Source organism: Lactuca virosa, chromosome 9 (genome assembly GCF_052849685.1).
Source record: "Lactuca virosa cultivar CGN04683 chromosome 9, Lactuca_virosa_CGN04683_v6, whole genome shotgun sequence".
NCBI classification, from domain to species: Eukaryota; Viridiplantae; Streptophyta; class Magnoliopsida; order Asterales; family Asteraceae; genus Lactuca; species Lactuca virosa.
In genome coordinates this window covers 93,530,071-93,553,668 of record NC_136434.1, presented here as the reverse complement: position 1 = coordinate 93,553,668, position 23,598 = coordinate 93,530,071, and the positions used below count along the sequence as shown (strand labels likewise).

At 35.5% G+C, this 23,598-nt stretch overlaps 2 protein-coding genes and 1 long non-coding RNA gene across 3 annotated transcripts; 2 read left to right on the top strand and 1 right to left on the bottom strand.

The window, feature by feature from the left end:
- The first annotated feature begins 3,712 nt into the window (after positions 1 to 3,712).
- On the top strand, positions 3,713 to 11,308 carry ESP4 (HEAT repeat-containing protein). Its single transcript, XM_079070842.1, has 26 exons — positions 3,713 to 4,093; positions 4,577 to 4,736; positions 4,915 to 5,007; positions 5,092 to 5,206; positions 5,298 to 5,466; positions 5,609 to 5,783; positions 6,245 to 6,346; positions 6,472 to 7,539; positions 7,618 to 7,686; positions 7,791 to 7,907; positions 8,011 to 8,253; positions 8,342 to 8,389; positions 8,470 to 8,574; positions 8,653 to 8,826; positions 8,914 to 8,976; positions 9,087 to 9,194; positions 9,279 to 9,362; positions 9,430 to 9,477; positions 9,714 to 9,788; positions 9,979 to 10,080; positions 10,161 to 10,241; positions 10,327 to 10,398; positions 10,491 to 10,535; positions 10,609 to 10,692; positions 10,779 to 10,882; positions 10,977 to 11,308. The coding sequence occupies exons 1-26, from the start codon at positions 3,876 to 3,878 to the stop codon at positions 11,239 to 11,241; spliced, it is 3,987 nt and encodes a 1,328-aa protein (XP_078926968.1). The 5' UTR covers positions 3,713 to 3,875; the 3' UTR covers positions 11,242 to 11,308.
- Positions 11,309 to 12,125: 817 nt separating this feature from the next.
- LOC145139550 (UDP-glucosyltransferase 29-like) lies at positions 12,126 to 13,481 on the bottom strand. The gene has a single exon (XM_079073338.1). It carries the CDS (start codon positions 13,464 to 13,466, stop codon positions 12,126 to 12,128), a length of 1,341 nt encoding a protein of 446 aa, XP_078929464.1. The 5' UTR covers positions 13,467 to 13,481.
- Positions 13,482 to 16,230: 2,749 nt separating this feature from the next.
- LOC145136909 (uncharacterized) lies at positions 16,231 to 16,889 on the top strand. The gene is made up of 3 exons (XR_013720776.1): positions 16,231 to 16,330; positions 16,646 to 16,704; positions 16,794 to 16,889. It is a non-coding gene; the product is annotated as an uncharacterized LOC145136909 (long non-coding RNA).
- Positions 16,890 to 23,598: the final 6,709 nt, after the last annotated feature.

Below are 23,598 nucleotides of genomic sequence, written 5' to 3'. Positions count from 1 at the left end.
GTCTCCTCACTGTACTCGTGGGTCGAAGGCACCAATACCGGCCCATTAGGATCTATTATGCTAGTTGTCTTTGTGATCTTGCATGATATGTTGGGCTAGGCCCATTGTATGACAATATAGGCCCAATTTGTATGTTGGGTTGGGCTTATGGACTAGGAAGGGCTAGGCCTAATGTATGTTATTTGGGATGCTAGCTATCTCTGTGACTCTTGCATGGTATGTCGGGATGGGCCCATTGTATGAGGGTTATGCCTATTATGGTGGGTTGGGCCCAATATGAGGGCTAGGACCAATGGTATGCATGGTACATGGTATTTTTGGAAACTCCCTAAGCTTTGTGCTTACGGTTTTATGGTTATGGTTTTCAAGTACTTTTGGTTCGAAAGGGAAGGGCCCGACTTGATCGCTTCGCATTCACCCATGTTTCCGCAACTATATGATTTTTGGGATTGTACTCTGATAACTTTTTTTATTCTGATATACTTTTGAATGATTGAAAATGATAATTGGTGTTTTTGGTTAAATTAAAAATGAAATTGTCACCTATATAATTTTTGAGACGTTACAATGGCTATAAGGGAAGGTAAAAGATCACAGTTTTCTTAGTCCATGAGCTCCATGAAGCATTCTAAAATGGTCAAAAGATGTTAGAGTCCATTCAACTCCAAGATCACCCATAAAATGGACCAAAAGTGCCAAAAAAAACCCCAAATGTCAAGATCTAAAGAACTAGATAACAAGATTGAAATTTGTACTTACAATAGTCCAGAAATGTGGTGTCTTTGATGGATCCAAACTTGAAGCATCATTCATTGCAACCAAAAGAACATTCTTGATCTTTAAACTTTATCAAAATATCATAAAAAGCACCCAAAAGATGAGAAAGAAAAGAGGAAAAACTCAACTATTGAATGTGGAGGCTAAGGTTTCTCCCGAGGGATTTTAGAGGTGATGGAGGCTGATAAAATGGCCAAAAAGTCAGAACCTTATGCTTAAATACATTGAAAACCCTAAAAATAATAGGATGGGGCCTGACTGATCGTCGTGCCATGGCCACATTTCGCAGTTTCGTGGCGATTGCCACGCCGTGGGCTCTGATCCCCACTTTGTGGCGACAGTTTTCTACACAAATCCCTTACAACTTCAAACAACCATAATTTCTTCGTTTCAACTCTATTTTTGACGATCTTTATATCCACAGAAAGGTATTGATGAGCCCTGTTCTTCTATATAGTTAATTTTGGATTAACACATGTCGAACTAAAAACCATAATTCATGCAAGAAGCCTAACATATAATTTCCCCATATACCCTTTGGCTTCAAAACACAATCCAATGGCTTAGATTACATAACCAATATCATCAACATCTAATAAGGTCTAAACTCTATTCCCTTGAAGACCAAGGCCTTTACTCGATCCATTTCTTGTCCACAATCCTGAAATAAGAAACTTCTTGAAACAGAATGTTAGTCTATGGATTTGTCTTGATATCTTTTAATATACTTTATGTATGTTATACTGTTGATTTGGACTATATGGTGTGTGTGTGTGTGTGTATATATATATATATATATATATATATATATTCTTTGATGATATATTTATTATGTTTTTTGGGAACAAATTCCGTAATATTATTATTTAAAATGGATACTCTGACTTTTAAATAAGCATAAATATAATTTTTAAAATGACCTTGAAATTGGGGATGTCACACATTTTGACGTTGTAAAATTTATTTATGCGGTTGATTTTACTTTTTACAAAAAATCATAACTCCTCCGATTAAAGTCAAAAATTTAAGAAGTTTATATCTTTTAAACCGTGTCGTCGTGTACTTTCCTAATATGTTACCCATTATACTAGTTAACACAACTTTTTGCTCACTTAGTTATGCAATTTACGTATATTTTGGACTATATTCTCTCATACATCAGAGTTTTAAGCCTTGTGTTTAGATAGTTATCATATTCTAAGTCTTTTACAATTTGTGACAAGTTTTGCAAATGTCAGACACCTTCATTGTCTTCTTCCTACTTTACTATCCTTGAAGTCAAGATGTTGGATCCCTTATAGGTTTGGTCGCTACAAAGAGTAAACATGTATTCTATTGGTTCAAGTGAAATTGGGTAAATAAACTCCGATGGAATCTGAGGCTAATCTCTTAAAACGTCTTTTTTAGATCCAACTTCTCAAAAAACCCATCATCGCAACCGACTCCTCCACCTCCACCAACATTGTCGTCAATGTCCTATACTCTATATTTCACAACAATTTCTGGAAATCAGACTATGGGTTTTTTATTATACATCACATGATCAATATCGATTTCTACACTTTCTTCTTTCTTTCTATGAGATTGTGGTTTTTCGATGTACAATATTTGTTTTATTAGAGGAAGTTTGTTCGAAGTTAGATTCCTATGAAATAAGAACATGACAATGAATAAAGAGGAAATGTACAAAGAAGCCATTAAAAAGCGGTAAATGAATAAATGGGCGAGAAGTTGTCAATCAATGGACCACATTTGAATTGATTAAACTTAGGCCTGTTGAAAATAACCAACACCCAATTACCCGACCCGACCCATTTTAAATTCGGATAGATCGGGTCGGATAAATCGGGTATTAGGTTTGAAAATTCGGGTAATCGGGGAACCCGATATTAAAATAGGTCATGTATTGGTAGGTTTAAAAAAATTCGGGTATACCTGAATACCCGATTAATAAAAACACCTAATGTTATTAACATATTCATCTATATGACTATATATAATTACATTATAACCCTTTGTTGTTATTTAGTCACATTGGCTTTTATAAAATTAAAATGAATGTTTCAAAGTAAAATCATAAATTTGCTACAAATGAATGTACTAAAACAATAAATATCTGTTAGTCATCGCATGAACTTTTAGAAACAAATAACTAATATATGGTTGTTAAACTACAAAATTTTGCATAGAACTATTTCTTGCAAAATGATTGTTGCTAGAAATTATATGCCTCTAATTTCAAAGTAATATAACGCATGCAAAATCATTTTTTATATAACCTTTAAACTTTATGTTCAACTTCACGATGCCCAAACTAATCATAAAAAAATTTGCATGCTCAAACTCAAATGTAATAAAAATCCAATTAGTGATACTTAAGTAATTTTCGGGTATATCCGAAAATACCTGACTCGACCTAAAACCTGAATACCTGAAACCCCAAAACCCGAATTGCAATATAGGTCGGGTATCAAGTATTATTATTTTATAAAAAACCTGATCCACCCTACCTGAACTATCCAAAACCTGAAACTTTTACCCGATCAACACCCTAATTAAACTACCCTACTCATGGGCTCCCTAACAACATAAATTGACTAACAACAAAAGTTGACAGAGTGTTAGAATAATGACCAATCGACTATCGTGCAACAAATTTGGCATTTAAGGACTTCACAAATAGAAAACCCAACTAAAGAACTAAACGTACAAATAACACCATAACGTACAAATAACACCATAACACAAGGACCATTCTAGTAATTTCTTATTTTTTTTTATCAACAAGCTTATTTATTTAATTTCCCATAAAATTAACGATTTATCTATATTTATCAAAAATGTTCTGGAACTAATTTTTTTGAAGATTGTTGTCTAAAAACTAATTTATTTAAGAGACCAAAATTACAACAAATTAAAACTAAAAAAACTAAAAAAAGCCTCTCGTGTCAGAGTTCTGAAAACGTGAACCCTTCCGCTGTTCCGCTGTTCACAAATCCCACCGAAGGCCAAGACACACCGCTTCAATCCAAGTCCAGTTGGGGAATTGTTAGTATTAGGGTTCATGAACTAGAGATTTTGCTGTTTGCTGATAGATCATGGTCGGAATGATGCAAACGATTTCGAGGGAGAAGTTTGCTAACCTCATTGACTCCGCCAAGTTCTCCACTGATGTTCCTTCGAAGCTCGAGACCTTACGTAAATTGAAAGAGAAGTTTTCTGGCGCAGAAGACCCTCACTTGGTCATGGAGTTCCTTCCTCAACTTCTTGATCTCCACACAGACCGCTGCAGTCCCGTTCGCAGATACGTTGCAGAGTGCGTATCATAAACCCTGATTGATATTTCATTAAGCTATCGTTTTTTCCATTATATTTCTCAAATTGGCAACACGTTGGTAACTTTGAATAACCTTCTATCCAAAATGTTCAATCCCTACTCATTTGTCTGGAGAATTATTTTGGCCAGGAAAGAGTATGGGGTTTGCATTGGAATTCTTTCTAGCATTCAACGAGAGCCAGGTCCAAAAACTAGAAATTTAGTATAATCCTTTTGTCTTTGGGCCAAAATCTAATAATTTAAACCTCCCCTGTTGACTAAAGATATTGCTAGAGAAGTTTAGATCATTCACCTGGATAATTTACATCCCTATATTTGAAAGGACATTACACGAATGAAAAAATGCTCAACATCAGAAACATGGAGTTGCCTATGTGCTGTGTGAACTTTTTGATTTGTGGTTTTCCCCTATAGAAATTAGAAAAGCACCGGACTTTATGACTGGTTGCTTCTTTTTTGCAGGATTGCTGGTGATGTTGGGTTGAATTATACTGATTTATTACCTGAAGTTGTACCTTTATTGATAACTTTCTTAAGAGATGGTACACCAGCAGTTGCTAGACAAGCAATCACATGTGGAATCAGTTTATTCCAACGAGCTCTTACCAAAATGGCAATTCAGGTAACTTTCATATGTTGATTGCTAAAATAAATCGGATGATGATATCAGTTTTCAAACATATATAAAGTTGAGGAGAAGGAGATGCTATTGTGATATTTGATTTTTTTTCTTCACAATGATCATTCGTATCCAGCATGGTTCCAAAATATATAGCATTACTGATAGATGTAGCTCACAGGGTTTGTATTCAAGTGAGTTGGATGATTCTCTTGAGTCATCATGGGCATGGGTGTTGAAGCTTAAAGATGAAATATATTCAATGGCATACAAGGTAAGCACTATTCTCAAACATTTGGCACAACCTTTTTACATAATGTATGCATTCTGATTCTCTGTAACTGAATATTTTTTCAAGCCGGAAAGTGATGGAAGAAAGTTGGTTGCACTTAAGTTCATTGAAGCAGTAACTCTTCTATATACAGCTGATCCAAGTGCCTCTTCTGAACCACCTGAAGATCAAACTTCTGGAGGTATTTTTCCTCCACTATCAATAAGTTATTTGTTCTTTTGCATGGTTATTGAGTATTGATGATGCTTTTTGTCTGACTACTTGTGTTGTAGAGATGCCAGATGAATTTAACATAGCATGGCTTCGTGGAGGGCATCCCATACTTAATGTTAGTGATTTATCAATTGAAGCAAGTAGGAACTTAGGTTTGTTGCTTGATCAGCTAAGATATCCAGCTGTGAAGTCACTCAGCAATATGGTGGTTATTGTGCTAATCAAGAGGTATCTGATCTCTGTCATTCAAATATATGCTATAGTAGTTTCTATATGAAATCTCACTTCTAGAAAAGTGAATCGTTGTTCTTCCAAATGTTTATTCAAATGTTACTTTACCATTGCTTACGCCTCTTAAATGCATCTGCAGTCTTTCAGCAATTGCAAAGAAAAGACCTTCATTTTATGGTCGAATTCTTCCAGTTTTACTTGGTTTGGATCCATCAAGCACTGCTGTTAAAGCAGGACATGTGTCAGGGGTTCATCATGCTTTAAAAAGTGCTTTCCTCTCCTGTTTGAAATGCACTCATCCAGGTGCTGTTCCGGTAATTCTCCCACTTTCTTCATTTCTTCCATGCAGTTGCCACCTGTCTATTACATACAAACTCTCTTTTTCTTTACCCCATTAAGTTGTGTATGTCTAAAGTGGTTGAATTGGTAAATGATGTGATAAAGTGTTGTACATATAAAGTCTGTTTCTTTTCTAGAAAGAATAAACTGTCTAAATGAGACTCAATGACCATTTTACCCATACATTCCAACACATAGTTTTCATTCAATTCATCAGTTAAAATTTAGGAGGAAAAAGGAAGGAGAAATAGGTAAAGAGTTGGTGTCGTAATACATCAAGCCAGGTTTTTTGGCTTAACCCTGTAATCATTATGTCAAATTAAGTAAAGGGTTGTGTCTTAATACAACCATATATTAAGTGCTTAATGCATAAAGCTCTTCTCATTGTTATTGTTATTATTAGTGTCATTAGTATTAATTATATGTTTTTGCATAGTGGCGGGATCGTTTAGTTGGATCACTTAGAGAAATGAAAGCTGGAGGATTGGCTGAAGAAGCCCTTCAACAACTTTCTGTGGCTAATTCAGTAATTGCACAGGTACCTGACCCCATCCACATAAACTTCTCATTTAAATGGGTCGATTTGGGTTGTATTTAATCTCAAGGGGTCAAAATCGTAAAATTCAAAATTTTGGCTTAAAATGGATGTTCAATTTCTTACAGGATATAAAACCCTCAACAGAAATATCTGCAGTCAGGAAAAGGCCTGAAGTACAAGATGTTAATGATGTGAATAAAGATGATGATGCACGTGGAAAACGTGCCAGGTCAACACCTAATTTGACCGAGGAACCTACACAAGACTCAAAGGGCGATAACGGAAATACAAAAAAGAATGTAGACAATGGACCTGTGCAGCAGCTTGTGACTATGTTTAGATCATTGGTTGCACAGGGTGAACAATCTGCTGCAATGTTGGAAATTCTTATTAGTAGTTTATCTGCTGATTTGCTAGCTCAAGTAGTCATGGCCAATATGCCAAATCTTCCTTCAATTCGCCCTACACAAGAAGGAAAGGAAGATATTCTCAACAGTGAGTCCCATCTGTCTACATATTTGGCAGAAATAATTTCACGCTCCAATAACTCTCAAATTACTCAATCTGCAACCGATATGCACACTGATGAGCCACAGAAGCCTGAAGTGGAAGTTGAACACCCTTTAGCAAAAGTTGCTGACATGGCACATTCTGTTACTGAGCAAGAAGACGTGGTCCCCACAGCCTCGCCTTTTTCTGTTGATATACCATCTATAAAAACTGTTACTTCAGTAATTCCATTAGAAGATACTGATATAGGGGAACTTGAAGATGGTATACCTGGTCTAGATTCTTCCACCCGGGATGATGACATGCCTGAAATCCAAGTTGACACCTCATTGGTTTCTGCTGACATGGAAGAAGACACTCAAGAACAAATCACGAATATTGCCAGGTCATCAATGGATATAGACATAGTTCCTTCAATGTCTACAGATAAGTCTGAGGAACTTAGTCCAAAAGCAGCAATGGCAGATGCAAACAACATCAATTCATCAACAGCAACTTCTGTTCAGTTAACATCTAAAGTGGTTTTGCCTAAAATGTCTGCACCTGTTATTAGCCTTACAGATGAGCAAAAGGATCTTGTACAAAAATCGGCTTTTATTCGCATCATTGAAGCTTATAAGCTTATAGCAGTTGCTGGAGGCTCACAGCTTCGCTTTTCTTTACTTTCCTTTTTAGGAGTTGAGGTAATAAATAATTTGCACAATATCTAATAGTTTACTTTAGTCTATACTACGATTTTGAGTACTTGAATGTTGTTGCAGTTTCCTTTGGAGTTGGATGCTTGGAGACTTTTACAAACACACATACTTTCAGATTATACAAGTCATGAGGTAATGTTTCCATATCGATTACTATTTTATTCAGCATGAATGATATATTTATAAATTCAAAATATTTAAAACAACAAGAGTGACTTATTCTTGATTTCTTTCAGGGTCACGAGTTAACCTTACGTGTCCTCTATAGACTATTTGGAGAGGCAGAAGCAGAAAATGACTTCTTTTCTTCAACAACTGCAACTTCTGTATATGAAATGTTTCTTCTGAAAGTGGTTTGTAAATGTTGTTAGTTTCTTTATAATTATTATCATTCATTTTACTATTCTAGCATGTAAAGTATGATTTATAAAGTGTTGAAGTACATTTTTGTTTCAGGCAGAAACACTGAGAGATTCTTTTCCATCCAGTGACAAATCTTTAAGTAGATTGCTGAGTGAAGTTCCTTACCTACCAAAGTCAGTTCTTAAGTTGTTGGAATGTTTATGTGTTCCTGGAAACAGTGAACAAAATGAGGAGATACACAGTGGAGATCGAGTGCATCAAGGTCTCAGTATTGTTTGGAGCTTAATTCTTCTTAGACCTCCCACTAGAGATGTTTGTTTAAAAATTGCTTTACAGGTATATACTATATTTATATTTATATATAATAATATATTCTCTTTATCTTGAAATTTTGACTTCTAACCATACTAGGGTTTTTCAACAGAGTGCAGTGCACCACTTGGAGGAAGTGCGAACGAAAGCCATTCGTCTGGTATATATATCATAAATTACTAATTGTTTTCTCTATATTTTTTTTTTTAAAAAAAAATGTTGATTTATTGTGAAATCTAGGTGGCAAACAAGCTTTATCCTATATTGTCCATTTCTTTGCAAATTGAAGATTTTGCAAAGGAAATGCTGTTATCAGCAATGAATGATGATGCTGAATTAACAAAGGTGTGGATTTTACATAATATGAAATGTCAACGACTCAAAAAAATTTAATATTTAACTTCTCATTTTATATATATGTAGGACACTGAGATGGAAAAACCTTTGACCGAAAGTCAACCATCATCAGTCAATGCCATGATCACAAAGGATAGTTCCTCTGAGGTGGGCCAGCCATGTACATCTGAAAGCATTCAGACCACTTCAATAACTGATGCACAGCGATGCATGTCTCTCTATTTTGCCCTTTGTACAAAGGTATAAATATAATATTTATATCATCACTGTATTTTTTGCTTTTCTTTTTTTAAAGATATTAATTATTTGCATCTTTTTGAGTTACAGAAACATTCTCTTTTTCGTCAGCTGTTGATTGTTTACAAGAATATGTCAAAAGCAGCAAAGCAGGTTTGACTTTTGAGAAGTTTGTTGTGCATGAGTTATTTTATTTTATTTAACAGCAACATAAATAAATGAAACTACATTGCTATTTTCTAATTTATTGTCTTTTTGTGAAGGCAATTTGTGTCCAAATCCCAAAACTAGTTCGCACAATTGGCACATCACCTCAGCTTCTTGAAATCATTTCAGATCCACCTGCTGGAAGCGAGATCCTTCTAATGCAGGTCATTTTTATATATATATTTTATTATTTTCAAGAAAGTGGAGAACGATTTTTTTTTTTCTTCATGTTCATTTGTTTTCAACAGGTTGTGCAAACACTAACAGATGGGGCAATTCCTTCACCTGACTTGATAGCTACCATTAAGAAGTTATATGACACAAAACTTAAGGTATAAAATATATTACTTGTTTTATGCATTAAATTCTACCTTCATGTTAATCTGTTTTACATGACAGGATGCAGAGATTCTTATTCCGATATTACCCTTCCTACCGAAACATGAGGTTTTCTTCCATTCTTCTGCTATAACAAGCTCTCAAAAATACAAAGAAAACACTTAACACTTAACATATCTCTTAATTTTAAACAGTAAAATTCCAACTTTTTCTTCATTCATGTTTTTGATCTTCTGGGAGAAAAAGATAATTGTCGATTTTGTAAATGAATCATTATTATTTTTTTTTTGGTTCTTGTGACGTATGTTCATATTGTTAACATTTATTGGTTTTTATTTTGGCAGCTTCTTCAGATATTTCCCTGTTTTGTAAATCTTCCACCAGATAAATTCCAGGCTGCACTTACACGTACCTTGCAGGTAATTTTTATTTCTTTCTTCTTTTTAAGACATTGTAGTTTAAATATTTTGAAATTATGGCATTGTACATAATGCTTTTGAATTCTTTCTTGTTACAACATTGTACTTTGAAACATCTACTCAAATATAATATAAACAAGTAAATGAAAGTACATTGGTATTTCTTTCATTTAACCCTAATATTATACAGGAATCGTCTCAAGGTGGCCAAGGTCCAGTTCTTACTCCAACTGAAGTACTAATTGGTATCCATGGCATTGATCCTGAGAAAGATGGAATTCCCTTAAAGAAGGTATGTATTTTTATTCTTAAATCTTTTATTTTTCCTTTTCCACTCATTATTCTGTTTAATTTATTTTTTTGCATAAGCAGGTTACAGATGCATGCAACACTTGCTTTCAGCAACGACAGATATTTACCCAACAAGTTCTAGCAAAAGTTTTAAACCAATTGGTATGTATTTGGGTTGAGGTTGACCGGTCAACTCTGTTTTTTGAAAAAAATTTAACTGAAACATTATATTTATATTTATATTCAGGTTGAGCAGACTCCTCTTCCAATGCTGTTCATGCGAACAGTAATCCAGACCATTGGTGCATTTCCTTCTCTGGTAAGTTGCAATGGGGTGTTTTGGATTTGGATACGTGTATTTCATTTGAAGTAATCATGTGATGTGAATATGTGATATTGAATATAATACAGGTGGATTTTATTATGGAGATTCTATCTCGCCTTGTCACAAAGCAGGTGAGTGTTACTTTACTATTATTATTATTACATATTTTTATCTACAAAATTCATGATTTATTGTTTTCTTCAGATATGGAAGAATCCAAAGCTGTGGGTAGGATTTTTGAAATGTGCTCAGCTAACAAAACCTCAATCTTTCGGGGTTTTACTTCAGGTAACAATAATATAATGAAATGATGGAAATTTTTTGTTTTTGTTTTTGTAAATGATTAATTTGTGAAATGTGAATTTTGTTATTAGCTTCCTCCTGCACAGCTGGAAATAGCATTGAATAAGCAGCCTGTACTCAAGGCTCCCTTGGTTGCCTATGCGAGTCAACCAGACTTAAGATCTTCACTTCCAAGGTTCTCTCTATAACCATAACTAACTAACCATGTCCATTGCACTCACTCATAACACCTTGTTTTTTTTTTTTTTTTTTTTTTTTTTTTCTTCCAGATCCGTGCTGGTGGTTCTTGGGATTGCACAAGATTCTCAAAGTGTAAGTCACGCGCAAAGCACTCAGTCTCATTCTCAGGCACAATCACAATCACAATCACAGACACAGTCACAGCCACAGACGCAGTCTCAGTCTCAGTCTCAGTCTCAGTCTCAGTCACAATCACAGACGCAGTCTCAGTCTCAGGCACAGACGGTAGATACAGATACAGGCAATTCAGATAAAGTAGTGGCTGATGAACCCAAGGAATCTACTAACAGCTGAAACTGGTGTCATACTTTTGTAACAACTTAAGTTCACATTCCCATAAATTAATTAATTTCTTTTTTCACTCGTCTTTATTTGACAAAGAACAGTTGCGACAAATCCTTTTCCGATACATAAATCTTTTTGAAAAGATTATTTTAAATAATTGATCATTATAGACCTGGAATGTTTTATAAAGTCACTTCATGTTGATTTGTCGTTTAAAGCACATATCATATTTTTAAAATAAAAAATATTACGTGATATTAACATCAAATAAAAACATCATAATATACGATATCTAAAAAAGCATGTCTAAACATATAATATATCGTTACAATCTCATAACACCACATTTGATAATATATAAATTGTCTGTGAGTATCTTATTTCTTTGATTTTGATTCAAGTCTTGTATGCTTTTTATCACCATCAATGGTGGTTCTATACAAGTACTACACCAGATTGATTATTCATATACAACCACATGTTGAAGATAAAGACTAATTTTTACTTTGAACAAATTGACATGAAGGTGAAAAAAGGTTAAAGAAATTTTGTAGACATAAACACATTACAAATGATTACTTTTAATGACTCATGGAAAACACACTATTAAATTAGACAGCTATATTGAAACAAAAGTAATTAAATATAATAAATATCACTGAAATATGATTATGAGGCTAAATACAAAAAAAGGATAGCCTTTTCCTCTTGTGGACATCTCCCCTCACCATCTCTAACCAAAAGAAAAAGAAATTAAAACATAGTATATGTTAGGATTTTTATGAAAATCATGTTAAAAATATTTTCATAATAAACCCCTAAACTAAAGTTATGTTTATATATCTAAGTAATAACTTTTAAAAACTAAACCAAGAGAGGAGATTTCCGTCATTTTAAACTTCACCAATTCCAATGGCTTCGTTGGTTTCACTGGGTCCACCACCACGGCTGCACAACTGCAGTAGCTCCACCGCAGCCGACTCGATCTCCTCCTCGCCTTTCATACTCAAATCAGAACTCATTTTCTTAGCTTTTTCCCTCACCACCTCCCCTAACTTACTAACGACCACGTGCCGAACAACCGCCGCCATCTTCTCCCGACTGAGCCGCCCATTTTCATCCCTCACCACCTCCATTCCAATCCCAACCTCCTCCACCAAACGAGCGTTGATCGGCTGATCAAGATGCATTGGCATGGCTATTACTGGAACACCAAACTTCATAGCTTCTATCGCTGAACTCCATCCACAGTGACTCACAAATCCACCAATGTTTTTGTGCCCTAATATTTTTCCTTGTGGCGCCCACCCTTCAATCACTAAACTCTTATCCTTCACCCTTTCAAGAAACCCTAATGGCAAAGCTTCTGAAAGGCTAACTTTTCTTTCAACTTTTGGAAACCTTAAAACCCAGATGAAATTCACATCGCTTATTTCTAACCCATATGCAATTTCTTCCAAATCATCATCAGAAAGAAAATATTCGCTCCCGAAAGAAACAAAAACAGTAGATCCAGCAGCTTTTGTTTCAAGCCACTGCATCACACTGTTTTGTTTCTCGTCTTCTTCTTCTACAGGTTCTGCAACAAGTGGACCTACTGGCACAATCCTTTTGTCAGTAAGAACAGAAAGGTAATCACTGTACTTACCTTCAATCTCCTTGAAAGATTTTACAAGAACCATATCGGAAGATCGATTTACACACTCCATTACAAAGTCTTCATCTTTACGCATATCCTCTAAGCTTTTAACAACCTTTCCGTACTCGTAGCTACGATAGTAGATGGTGGAGAAGGGAAGCGCAATACCAGGGTGGTTGCTCAAGTGAAAATGAACCATGGTGGCAGCAACACTTGTGGTGATGAACACAACGGAAGGGATTGAAAGGGCGGAGGCCGCCATCGGCGCCCATGGTTGAATGATATCGTAAATCAACAAATCAGGTTTTAGGGTTTTCAAGATACCTGAAAACTCATCAGTTGCCATGTCAAAAGCTTTCTTGAGAACAGGCATAAGATGAGATGGGAGGCCATTGGTGGTGTGAAGATCTGGTGGTAGCTCCGGTAGAGACGGAAGGTTAAGCTCTATGAACTGAATTGCAGCTGTTGAACTCTTGATTGACTTGAGATTTGCAGGCGTCGAACATAGGTGGATGTTAAAGAGGTTGGTGTTGCTTAGTTTTTTGGCTAGTTCTAGGAAAGGAGAAATGTGACCATGGCCTAACCATGGGAACATCAAAACGGTTTGCTTTCGTTCATATCTGTTCCTCGTCATTTTTGTGATTGAGATGATATCGAAGGTCGTTTGTTTTAGAGATTGTCTGTGCGTTAATTATATAGACAAAGTTATGATGGAAACTGCATACAATACGTATGGGGAAAATCTGCATGCAATCTTTCTATTCTACGTGCATGATTCAGCTTTGGGGTATCTTTTTAAAACATAAAAGATATATATATATATATATATATATATATATATATATATATATATATATATTGATCGGCGGTTTATTTTATAATTAAATTACTCTAACGGTATCTTAAACAAAAATGCGATAAATTTGAAAGTTATTCAGCTTTGGCGTATTTATTAAAATCGATTATTGGTTTGTTTTAGTAAAATCGATTATTTTTAAATAAGTAATAGAATCTATATAGATCGATCTTTTTAATTAAGTACATAATTTGATGTTTATCACCCAAAAAGGTTATAAATCTACCTACTTAATATATGAATACCTATTTGACACGTTATATCCAAAAATCTCTACCCTTCGAAGTGATATCTACGAAAATTCCTGATGAATTGGGATTTATTTAGGAAACAGGTTATATCCAAAAATCTCTACCGATCCATAATCGTTGCCAAAAATATTAATGCTCCATTTTTCTTCTGTATTTTTCTCATCTAATCATCTCGCCGATTCTGCTTCTAGATATCAATAAAGTTTTTTTAATTTACTCTTCATCATTTTTTTCGAATCTTCTTGAGTGTTTTTGGATTCCGAGATGATTGATTTGAATTTGATAAGTATACTCCGTCACCACCACTGCACCTCCATTGTTATGGAAGCATATGATGATGAAATCGACCAAAAAGGTGAACGGATTGCAAGACACGGGTTTGTATTCCATAATATGTTGATTGTTATCTCCTTTCTCTAAGTTTCTGATCGATTTTCTATCAATAAATATTGGGTCTGTACAATTTTTAATTTGTTGATGGCTTCTTGACGTATTCCAAAATTTTATGTGTCTCTAATTTTTTTTTTCTTAAATTTACACTTTTATCTACCATTTGGTCAAATACATGCAAAGAAAAATGTACGCTAAGCATATGAACAAACACCAATGTTTGTCTGGCTCGAGAAATTCCGTTTTTATCTCCATTAAAGGTATAATCCCCGCCAATTCCTTCCTATTTAGCAATATTAATCCGCTATGTAAGTCTCCAGTCTTTTTTTTGTTGGATGATTCTCTTCACTTGTGACATCATCAACTTCATGATTTTGTATCATTTTAAAAAATCCTATCGTTTTTGTTTTTTTGGTTCAATTTTGTTGGCATTATAATTTGTTAATACCATCTAGGTTGATCAATAGCAACGTGATCCTTTCTCTATAAATATTAAGACTATTTTAAGTTGGTAAAGAAAAGAACTAATAAAAATTGGTTTTTTATTAATCATTTTAGGTCTATTACTTACTGAATCTTTGAGTAGCAAGCATATTTTATTTTCACGAGAAACAAGAAATTGATCTTAATTTTTTTAAGTGATTGTTTTTGCAACAAAACTTGTAGTTCTTAAGTAGACAATTAGCAAATCATGTATTGATTAGTTGAAGTTCAGGTTAATCACTTAACTTAGGTTACTGTCAACAATTAAGTACTTCACATTTTAACTAGTTAACTTATGTTGTTTTGCTTAAATATCACATGACATTTAAATTTATCTATTAAGAAGCATGAAAAGAAAATAACTTACAAAAATATTTTGGTGCTATAATAACAGGAATATTACTTATCAACATATTTGATTTGTATACTATATGAATAGTAATATTAGAATATCATAAATATAAGTTGGTACAATAATAATAACTCTATTTATAACATATTTATCCTTATTTTCTTCTCATTTGAACAATACTAAAAGATAGCACTAAAAGTCAAATTCCAGCTTTTAACCGGTATACTTTCATATATTTGTATTTTTCATCCAGTAATATTGTATTTTAAATTATTTTCATTACCATTTGGAATTATCAATAATGTTTTTCATTTTCAACTTCCACAAGTTTAAACCTAGTCTTGATTAATAAAAAAAGACTTGTGGTTTCCACGGGTTTAAATGAGAAATGTGACCATGACCTAACCATGGGAACATAAAACGGTTTGCTTTCGTCCATATCTATTCATCGTCATTTTTGTGACTGAGATGATATCAAAAGTGGTTTGTTTTAGAGATTGTCTATACGTTAATTATATAGACAAAGTTATGATGGTACGTACAGGGAAAATTTGCTTACAAATTTGCATGCAATCTTCCGATTTTACGTGCATGATTCAGCTTTGGCGTATCTTTTTAAAACATAAAAGATGGGCGTTTCATTTTATAATTAAATTAGTCAATGGTATCTTAAACAAAAACTTGTTATTTACTTTCAATTTTGTACATCTCTTGCGTATCCTTGTGATTATATGTAGAATCTACTTTTATACACACTCGAATATGTAAGTAGTTCTACTTTTAAGAGTTGATTGATTAAATTGCTTGATCAGCCAGGATATTGTGAATGTCATATGTGATGATGTATTTAATTTTCTTATAGCCTGGTTTGCACATTCTTGCAAGAGGATCTTCTAATGGTAAACGTGTTCAATAAGATTTTTTTTTATCTTTGTAGTATGGTTCGAACATTCCATTTTTTATAACTATCATTGTTGATTGAATTTTTTTGTTATTATTAATGTTCTTGATTTGACTCTTTTTGTAAATTTCAGTCAAATACTGGTGCCAAAGAACATGCAATTGTGATGCCTGATGCACACATGAGACTGATATCTCTAGAAGAGAACCCATGGTTCACATTAAAGGTATCAACATCAAAAACACTAAATTTTTTTAGCTTTTTTATATTTGATTAATCAATTGTGAGTTTCATTTGTCTTTTAAGTTCCATATTAAGTCAAAACTTTCTTGATAATCATTTATTTATAATCATGGTTCGCATTAAAGGTATCAGCATCAAAAACACAAAATTTTTTTAGCTTTTTCATATTGATTAATCAATTTTGAGTTTCATTTGTCTTTTAAGTTCCATATTAAGTCAAAACTTTCTTGATAATCATTTATTTATAATGAATGAAGTATGTAATGGTGTTAGTTCTTATTATGAATGTGAAATTCAGTGTGGAGTAACAGATGGTGGCTTTTCTGGAGTAAGGGCTCTGAAGAAGCTTTGACTGCTGTAAGTTTGTAAGTTTCTTTGACTGATAGATTTTTGTCATGTAAAAAAAAGTAAATTTTGTTAACTGAAATCGTATACATGTATCGCAGATTGAGATAACATCTTTGTTTGAGCATCATTTGAAGGAGTAATAGATTAATGTATTGCAATACTATTTCATCCATCGTTGCTGAAAGGATCATGAGAATGTAAAGGCATATATTGCATAAAAAACCAGGAAGAGTTGAATTTTTTTTATTATTTTATTATTTTTTTTATGTGTAATTTGCTGAAAAGTTGTATGTCTGCATGATAATTTACACTCTGCCAAGTGGAAAATAATTTACCCAGGCTTTTCGTTTTTAGACATTATGAGTTTGTTTAAATTTTAGAATAATTTTTATTTATCTTTATAAATTCATAATATATTTTGTTAATTAAATGAGTTAAATACAAAAGTAGCAACAAAATTCAATGATGACTTTTTATGGTCACTAATTGGATAAGCCAGTGACAACTTTGTATGGTCACTAATTGAATAACACAGTGAAGACTTATCGAATAAACTAGTGACGACTTTGTATGATCATTAATTGAATAACATAGTGACGACTTTTTATGGTCACTAATGGGACAAAATAGTGACGACTTCCACTGATTAGTGACGAAGCCGGTTGTCATTGATTTAGTGACCAATATATTTTAGTTACTATTTAGTGACTACTTATATATTTTGGTCGCTAAATCAATTTTGTGACGGATTTATAGTGACGACCGTAATTTTGGTCACTAGATAGTTGGCCCCTAGTTTCCGACTTTTAGCCAAGAAAAGGAAAGAAAGGAAAATAAAGTAAGAAGAGAAAAAAAGAGAAATGAAAGGAAAATAAATTTGTTGTAACGCCCTGTTCCGAATCGCCTTCCTAATTCGGGACTGTGGCCTGAAGATAGGTTATCATAAGGCTTAGGGCCTTTGGAAAAGAGAGGTCTAGACCCATTTAGGTACAGACAATGTAATTAAGGTGATCCGGGAGTCTGGGTCGTGTCTTGGAGCTAAGGGGCATATCGGTAAAGTGGCAGTTCGATCTCTTTATGAATTTTGGATTTTGTTCAGGATGTTTTGAGGTGAGGATAAGTTGATAGATGTGTAGAGCTTCTTTCCACCTTTTCGTGGATATAAAGAACGTCGAAAACGGAGTTGAAACGAATAAGTTATGGCCGTTTGAAGTTGGCGTGGTTCGAATGAGTGATCGTTGACTTGTTGACCAAGCTCACTTAAGACTCACGACGTGAGATGCACCTGATTCACCAAAACCCTTATTTTCGGGTATTTAAAGGTAAGGGATGATTAGGATTGCTTCTCTTCAGCCTCCTTCACCTCCAAGACCTCTGAGAAACCCTAAAATCGATCCTTTTGAGCCCTTGAACCATTGTTGGTGGTATTGGTGTTTTGATTCCTTGAAGAAGAAGAAGAAGAAGAAGAAGAAGCTCTTGTGGTGGTTCCTTTTCGTGAGATAAGCTCCTCCTTGTGGCATTTCTGAGCTCATAAGCCTCTGTAAGTCTCAAAGATCCCACCTTTCTCTCCTAATCTTGCTAGATCTAGGTTATGGTTACCTTATTTGCATGGGATCTTGAATTATCATGCATGAGGTCCATAAAGTTAGCAACTTTATGGACCATTGAGTCATTTGCTGTGTTAGAACCCTTGGATCTGGATTTTGGTGCAAGTTTTGGACTCCAAGTTCGAGTCTTGGCCATTTTTCCTTCATTTTGATCTAGGTTGGTGTTTAAGTCATGTATTGGACATATGTGACTGGAAAGCTTCGATTTTTATAATCCTTAGGGTAAAGGAAGACCCTATATACTGTCCCATGTTAAGGCTTAATGGATTAAGATCTTAATGCTTATTTTTGGTCAGATCCGGGCTCACGACGTGAGGAATGAAGCCTCACGACATGAGAGCGTGTTCGAGGAAGTTTCTGGGCCAAGTCACGACCTCACGATGTGAGAATAAGGTGCTCACGACGTGAGCATGCATCACCTGTGCAAGTTTTGGGCTCTTTTATTGTGGGCTAGCTTGGTATTGGGCTTATCCTTTGGTTTGGGCTCACAATGGACTAAGGATCTTAGAGTAATGGACTTATGGTTGGGCTTGCCTTGCTGGGCTTGCCCTAATGGGCCTTGGATGATGAATTGGGCCTTAGTTGGGCCCAATAGGCTTGGACCCTTGGGCCATCAGAAAATCATTGTTTCAGAAAAGTAAATGGGACTTTAGGGAAAGGCCCATGTAAGGGTTTGGGCCCAATTTGGAAAATTGGGCCATTGATGGGTTTTTATGGATTTGATAGTTTTGGGCCTTAGTTAAGTATCTTGTGGGCCAGGGGTAAAATGGTCATTTTACCCCAAGTATGGATTATGGATCATGGTATATCACCTAATTGCTAATAGGGTGATATTTTGGTACTGATAGCTTGAATAGTTGCCAGGACAACAGCTAAGGATTCTTGCAGTGGAGTTCATCAACATGAGGTGAGTTACCTTTCAATAGAGGTGGGTCTAAGGCACCAATGCCGGCCCACCAGTAAGTGATTATGTATGAGATGATTGTCTTTGTGATAATTTTCTGGTTTGCCACTATCTGATATGCTTTATGTGCTAGGATGATCTGATATATGTGTTAGTAGTAGTAGGGGTGAAATAGTCCCCGGATACCGGTTGAAAGATACCGAAGGGGTAGTCAGTACCCATGCATGCCTAGCAGTATGTTCATGATATGTTATTATGTGGTAGTGGTAGGGGTGAAATAGTCCCCGAAACCGGTTGAGATAAACCGGAGGGTAGGTTGAGCACCCCAAAATTGCTTGACATGGGTAGGTCGGGCACCCCAAAATTGTCTGGCAGGGTAGGTCGAGCACCCCATAATTGCTTGACATGGGTAGGTCAGGCATCCCATAATTGCCTGGTAGTATGTTATTTTTCTGGTACGTATGATGGGGGAACTCACCAAGCTTCGTGCTTACAGTTTTCAGTTTTGGTTTCAGGTACTTCGTTTTCAAAGGAAAGGAGCTGGCTCGATCGCAGCGCATCACACTATGTTTTCCGCACATGAGATCTTTGGGATTTCACTCTGATATTGTTTTATGATAATATGTTTTGATTATTGACACTTTGGTTTTGACATGGTATATTATTATGGATGTTTTTATATTGTTGGTTTTATAATAACTTATTTAAAAATGAAATTTTTGGCTATGGATTTTGGGATGTTACATTTGTATTTCGTGTTCCCGAGTTGGAGAGAAATGAGAGAAAAATTAAAGATTTTGTTCTTTCTCTCCAAATCCTTCCAAATAGGAAGGAAAGTTAGGAGGGAAATGATCATTCCACTTCTTTCCTTTAATGAAACTCGGAAAAACCAATTTCTTTTATTTCTTCTTATTTCCACCCAATTCCTTTCCTTTCCCTTGTTAAGTTGAACTCGGGAACAAGGTGTTAGTGACCACTCCTATTGTTAGTGATCATTTCGTTTTCGTCACTAATTAGCATTTTTTTTTGTAGTGTAATGTGAATGATTGAGTTGATAAAAAGACATGTGAGAGAGTTGTTGTTTGAAGGTATGATGTGTGACTGATTCCATCAAACCAACTAGTTATGAGCCAATAAAGGGTGAACCATAGCCCAACCATGAACAACCCAATCCATAAATATCTTTCAGTTTTGCTCTTTTCAAGTGTTTGTGTTGCTCTTTAAACGCATATCAAATTGCCCCAACAACTACATGTCTGTCACACCCCCAAACCGGAACGGCGGAAACGTTCGGGGGCGGAGGACGTCATATGTAGTATCACAACACATGTATCATAGTAATCAAAGTAACAAACAACCATTGCATTAATATTAAAGTGTTTACATAGTATTAGATTCACAAAATATTGACTCCAAAATAAATAACAAAACAAGACATTAAGCTATATGCTGCATCTTCTGAATCCCAGTGCGCGTACCTGTCTACTAGTTCCCTGAGAATACAAGTTATTTTGAAAGAGTAGGTCAGCATTTAAGTTGGTGAGTTCATAAGTATTTTAGTGATGAAAAGTAAACTGTAAGTTCTTTTAGAAAAGTTCGCATGTTCCTCTAGAAAATCCTATATTTTATGATGTGTTGAAAGATAAGTAAAAATGACTCTACAATCCCTTCTATGAGTACCAAATGGATACAAGTTATATAAAACCCAGAGTAAACAGACAATCGATTGTGTGAATCTGCCCTAAGCCCACAACCAAACAAGGACCAAGGAATGAGGCGGAAGTCACACATCCCATTGTTTGTTAGATCTTCATTGTATATAACCCTGACGTATTCATTTGGTACTCACGAAGTTAACTGTAATAGTTCCTTTATATTTGATGAAAACATTCCTTAAGAAAATCATATATTTCCTTTAGTAAAAATGGTAACCACAATAGTTCCTTCTATAATCACTTAGTTTATACTTGCTATATGTAATCTAATATCGAATGGACAGTTAAATGTGTGAATCTACCCTAAGCCCACAACCAAACAAGGAACAAGAAATAAGGCGGAAAGCACCCATTCCACTGCCTTTCAGATATTAATTAAATATAATCCTGATGTATAAGCTAAGGTATTATAGAATTAACCATTTAAGGTCCTTTAAGTTATACTGTTTTAATGATGCGTATCAAACCTTTTATTGAAAAGTTTCTAGTTTTATCTACTTAATGATCTATTTGAAAAGTATGTTTTTGTACTAGAAAGCGGTGTACTAAATTTGTATGCTATGACCTGAACCATACCTGTTACTCCCTATGCTTACTTGGTGTATACAGGATATATATATATATATATATATATATATATATATATATATATATATATATATATATATATATATATATATATATATATATATATACATGAAGATCGAATAGATAGTAGACTGTGTGTATCTGCTCTAAGCCCATAACCAAACAAGGAACAAGAAATGAAGCGGAAAGCACACATCCTACTGCCTGTCGGATCTGATTAATATATACCCCTAAAGTGTCCATCAAGGAATCATAAAGTTAGCTGTAACACTCCGTTTATTTATTTAATAAATAAATAAATTAATGAACGAATTGAAGCCCTAAAATAAATAATTATATGTCAAAGGTTGGTCTCGAGGAGTTAATTGACACACTTTAAGATATTGGTGGTTAAAAGAGTAACATATGGACCTTATTTGAAAAGATCTTGAAGAGAGGGGGGCTGTTTGGTAAGTATTATACTCAAATTGTCAGGAATTTTAGAGGCTTAAGGGCTGTGCGGTAAATTAAGGATTTATTTTGTAAGGAATTATGGAAGGGAGGGCTAAAGGGTAACTTTTGGATTTAAATTGAAAAAGATATGGTAAGGAGGGACTAGAGGTGACAAATTTGTAGAAAGTTTGGATGGGATACGGAACTTTAAACCCCGTGCGTTTTTTCCCTCCCATGTTTGGATGAACAAACCCTAACCCTATCTAGAATTCTCTACAGCCGCCACCACGTTGGGAGCCTCCTCAGCCGCCTGCATCAAGAACCAATCACCCCACCTTTGTGTTTCCGATCGAGCAAGACCGCCAGACGCCGCCATTTCTCTCGTTGCCGACGACCAAGCCGTCACATCACTGTCACTATTCCATCGCGGGGACGATGAAGACCACCAGCGGGAGTCCGTCCCGTTGTCGTTGCTGCTGTCATTCGCGACCACCACACCTCCTTTCCATCTTCTGCTGATGTGTCGCATCGTGAAGACTAAATCGCTGATGTCGTTGTCCGGTGGAGGCGACCTCTGCTTTTCCCGCTACTTACGCCACGACTGAAGACCGGAGATCGGAGCTAGGGACGTCGTCACGCGGGCTATGAGCGACCAGAAGACGTTCGGAATGCCGACAACGCCTCTTCCTTGTTCCTTCTTATGGGTTCGACGTCTTAAGCCGCTGTAGCCGCTGGAGATGGCCCTTGGGTGTCGTTTCAACCTGCCCCAGCCGCCTAGTGGTTATTTAGGGAGCTGTGGTCGCGTGTAGGTTTGTGGAGGTGTTGCTGTTGAAGCCGAGACTTGTGGTGTGAGGGTTGTTGGCCGGAATTAGTGAGAAAAGCCACCGCCACCACCGTGAGGTGGTGACTACCGCCACGTACCACCGCCGACCACCACAAGGGTGGTTACGGGTGTGTGTTTATTTAGTGTAGTGTGTGCGTTTATTTCGTGAGTTCATTGTAATTGTAAAAATTGGAAAAATAATAAAAGAAACCCTAACCACCACCGTGAGGTGGTGGTTGCCGCCTCCTGCCGCCACCGGCCGCCGTGTCGGGTGGCGGTGTGCCTTGTTGGATCGTGACTTGTTTGGATGTTTGGACAAAGGGAGTCACAAACCCTAATGGGCCCAATGAGGCTTAATGGGCCTAATAAACCCTAATGGGCATAATGGAGATTAATGGACCTAAAAGCCCAAACAGATGACTAATGGGCCTAGTGAAACCTTAATGAGTCTAGTGGACCTTAATTGATTAAAAGAAATATCAGTTGGGCCTAATGGGCTAAGATGGGGTTGGAAACCCTAATATTGGATTCATGGGCTTGGATTTATTGGGACCCACTTTTGGGCCATTGGAATAATGGAATTGTGTGATTAAGCCCAATCACACCATATGACTTATTTAGAAGAAGGCTGGACTTAATGGATTAAGTCCTTAATGGATTAAGTCCTTAATGGGTTAAGTGAGAAACACTTAACCCTAATCGTCATTTTATGTGAAACCCTAATTTCACATGGGTGTATTGTTGGGCCTTCTATTGGGTCTTGATGATTGCGTTATTAATGGGCCTTGGGTAAGGCCCATGTAAGGGGTTTGGGCCCAATTTGGAAAATTGGGC

Bases quoted from the DNA above. Each gene is read 5' to 3' on its own strand.
- ESP4 (XM_079070842.1), top strand. From the start codon at position 3,876: ATGGTCGGAATGATGCAAACGATTTCGAGGGAGAAGTTTGCTAACCTC. The intron at 4,737-4,914 runs GTAACTTTCATA...TGTAGCTCACAG, and splicing joins TTACCAAAATGGCAATTCAG to GGTTTGTATTCAAGTGAGTT. The intron at 9,478-9,713 runs GTTTTCTTCCAT...TTATTTTGGCAG, and splicing joins CCTTCCTACCGAAACATGAG to CTTCTTCAGATATTTCCCTG.
- LOC145139550 (XM_079073338.1), bottom strand. From the start codon at position 13,466: ATGTTCCCATGGTTAGGCCATGGTCACATTTCTCCTTTCCTAGAACTA.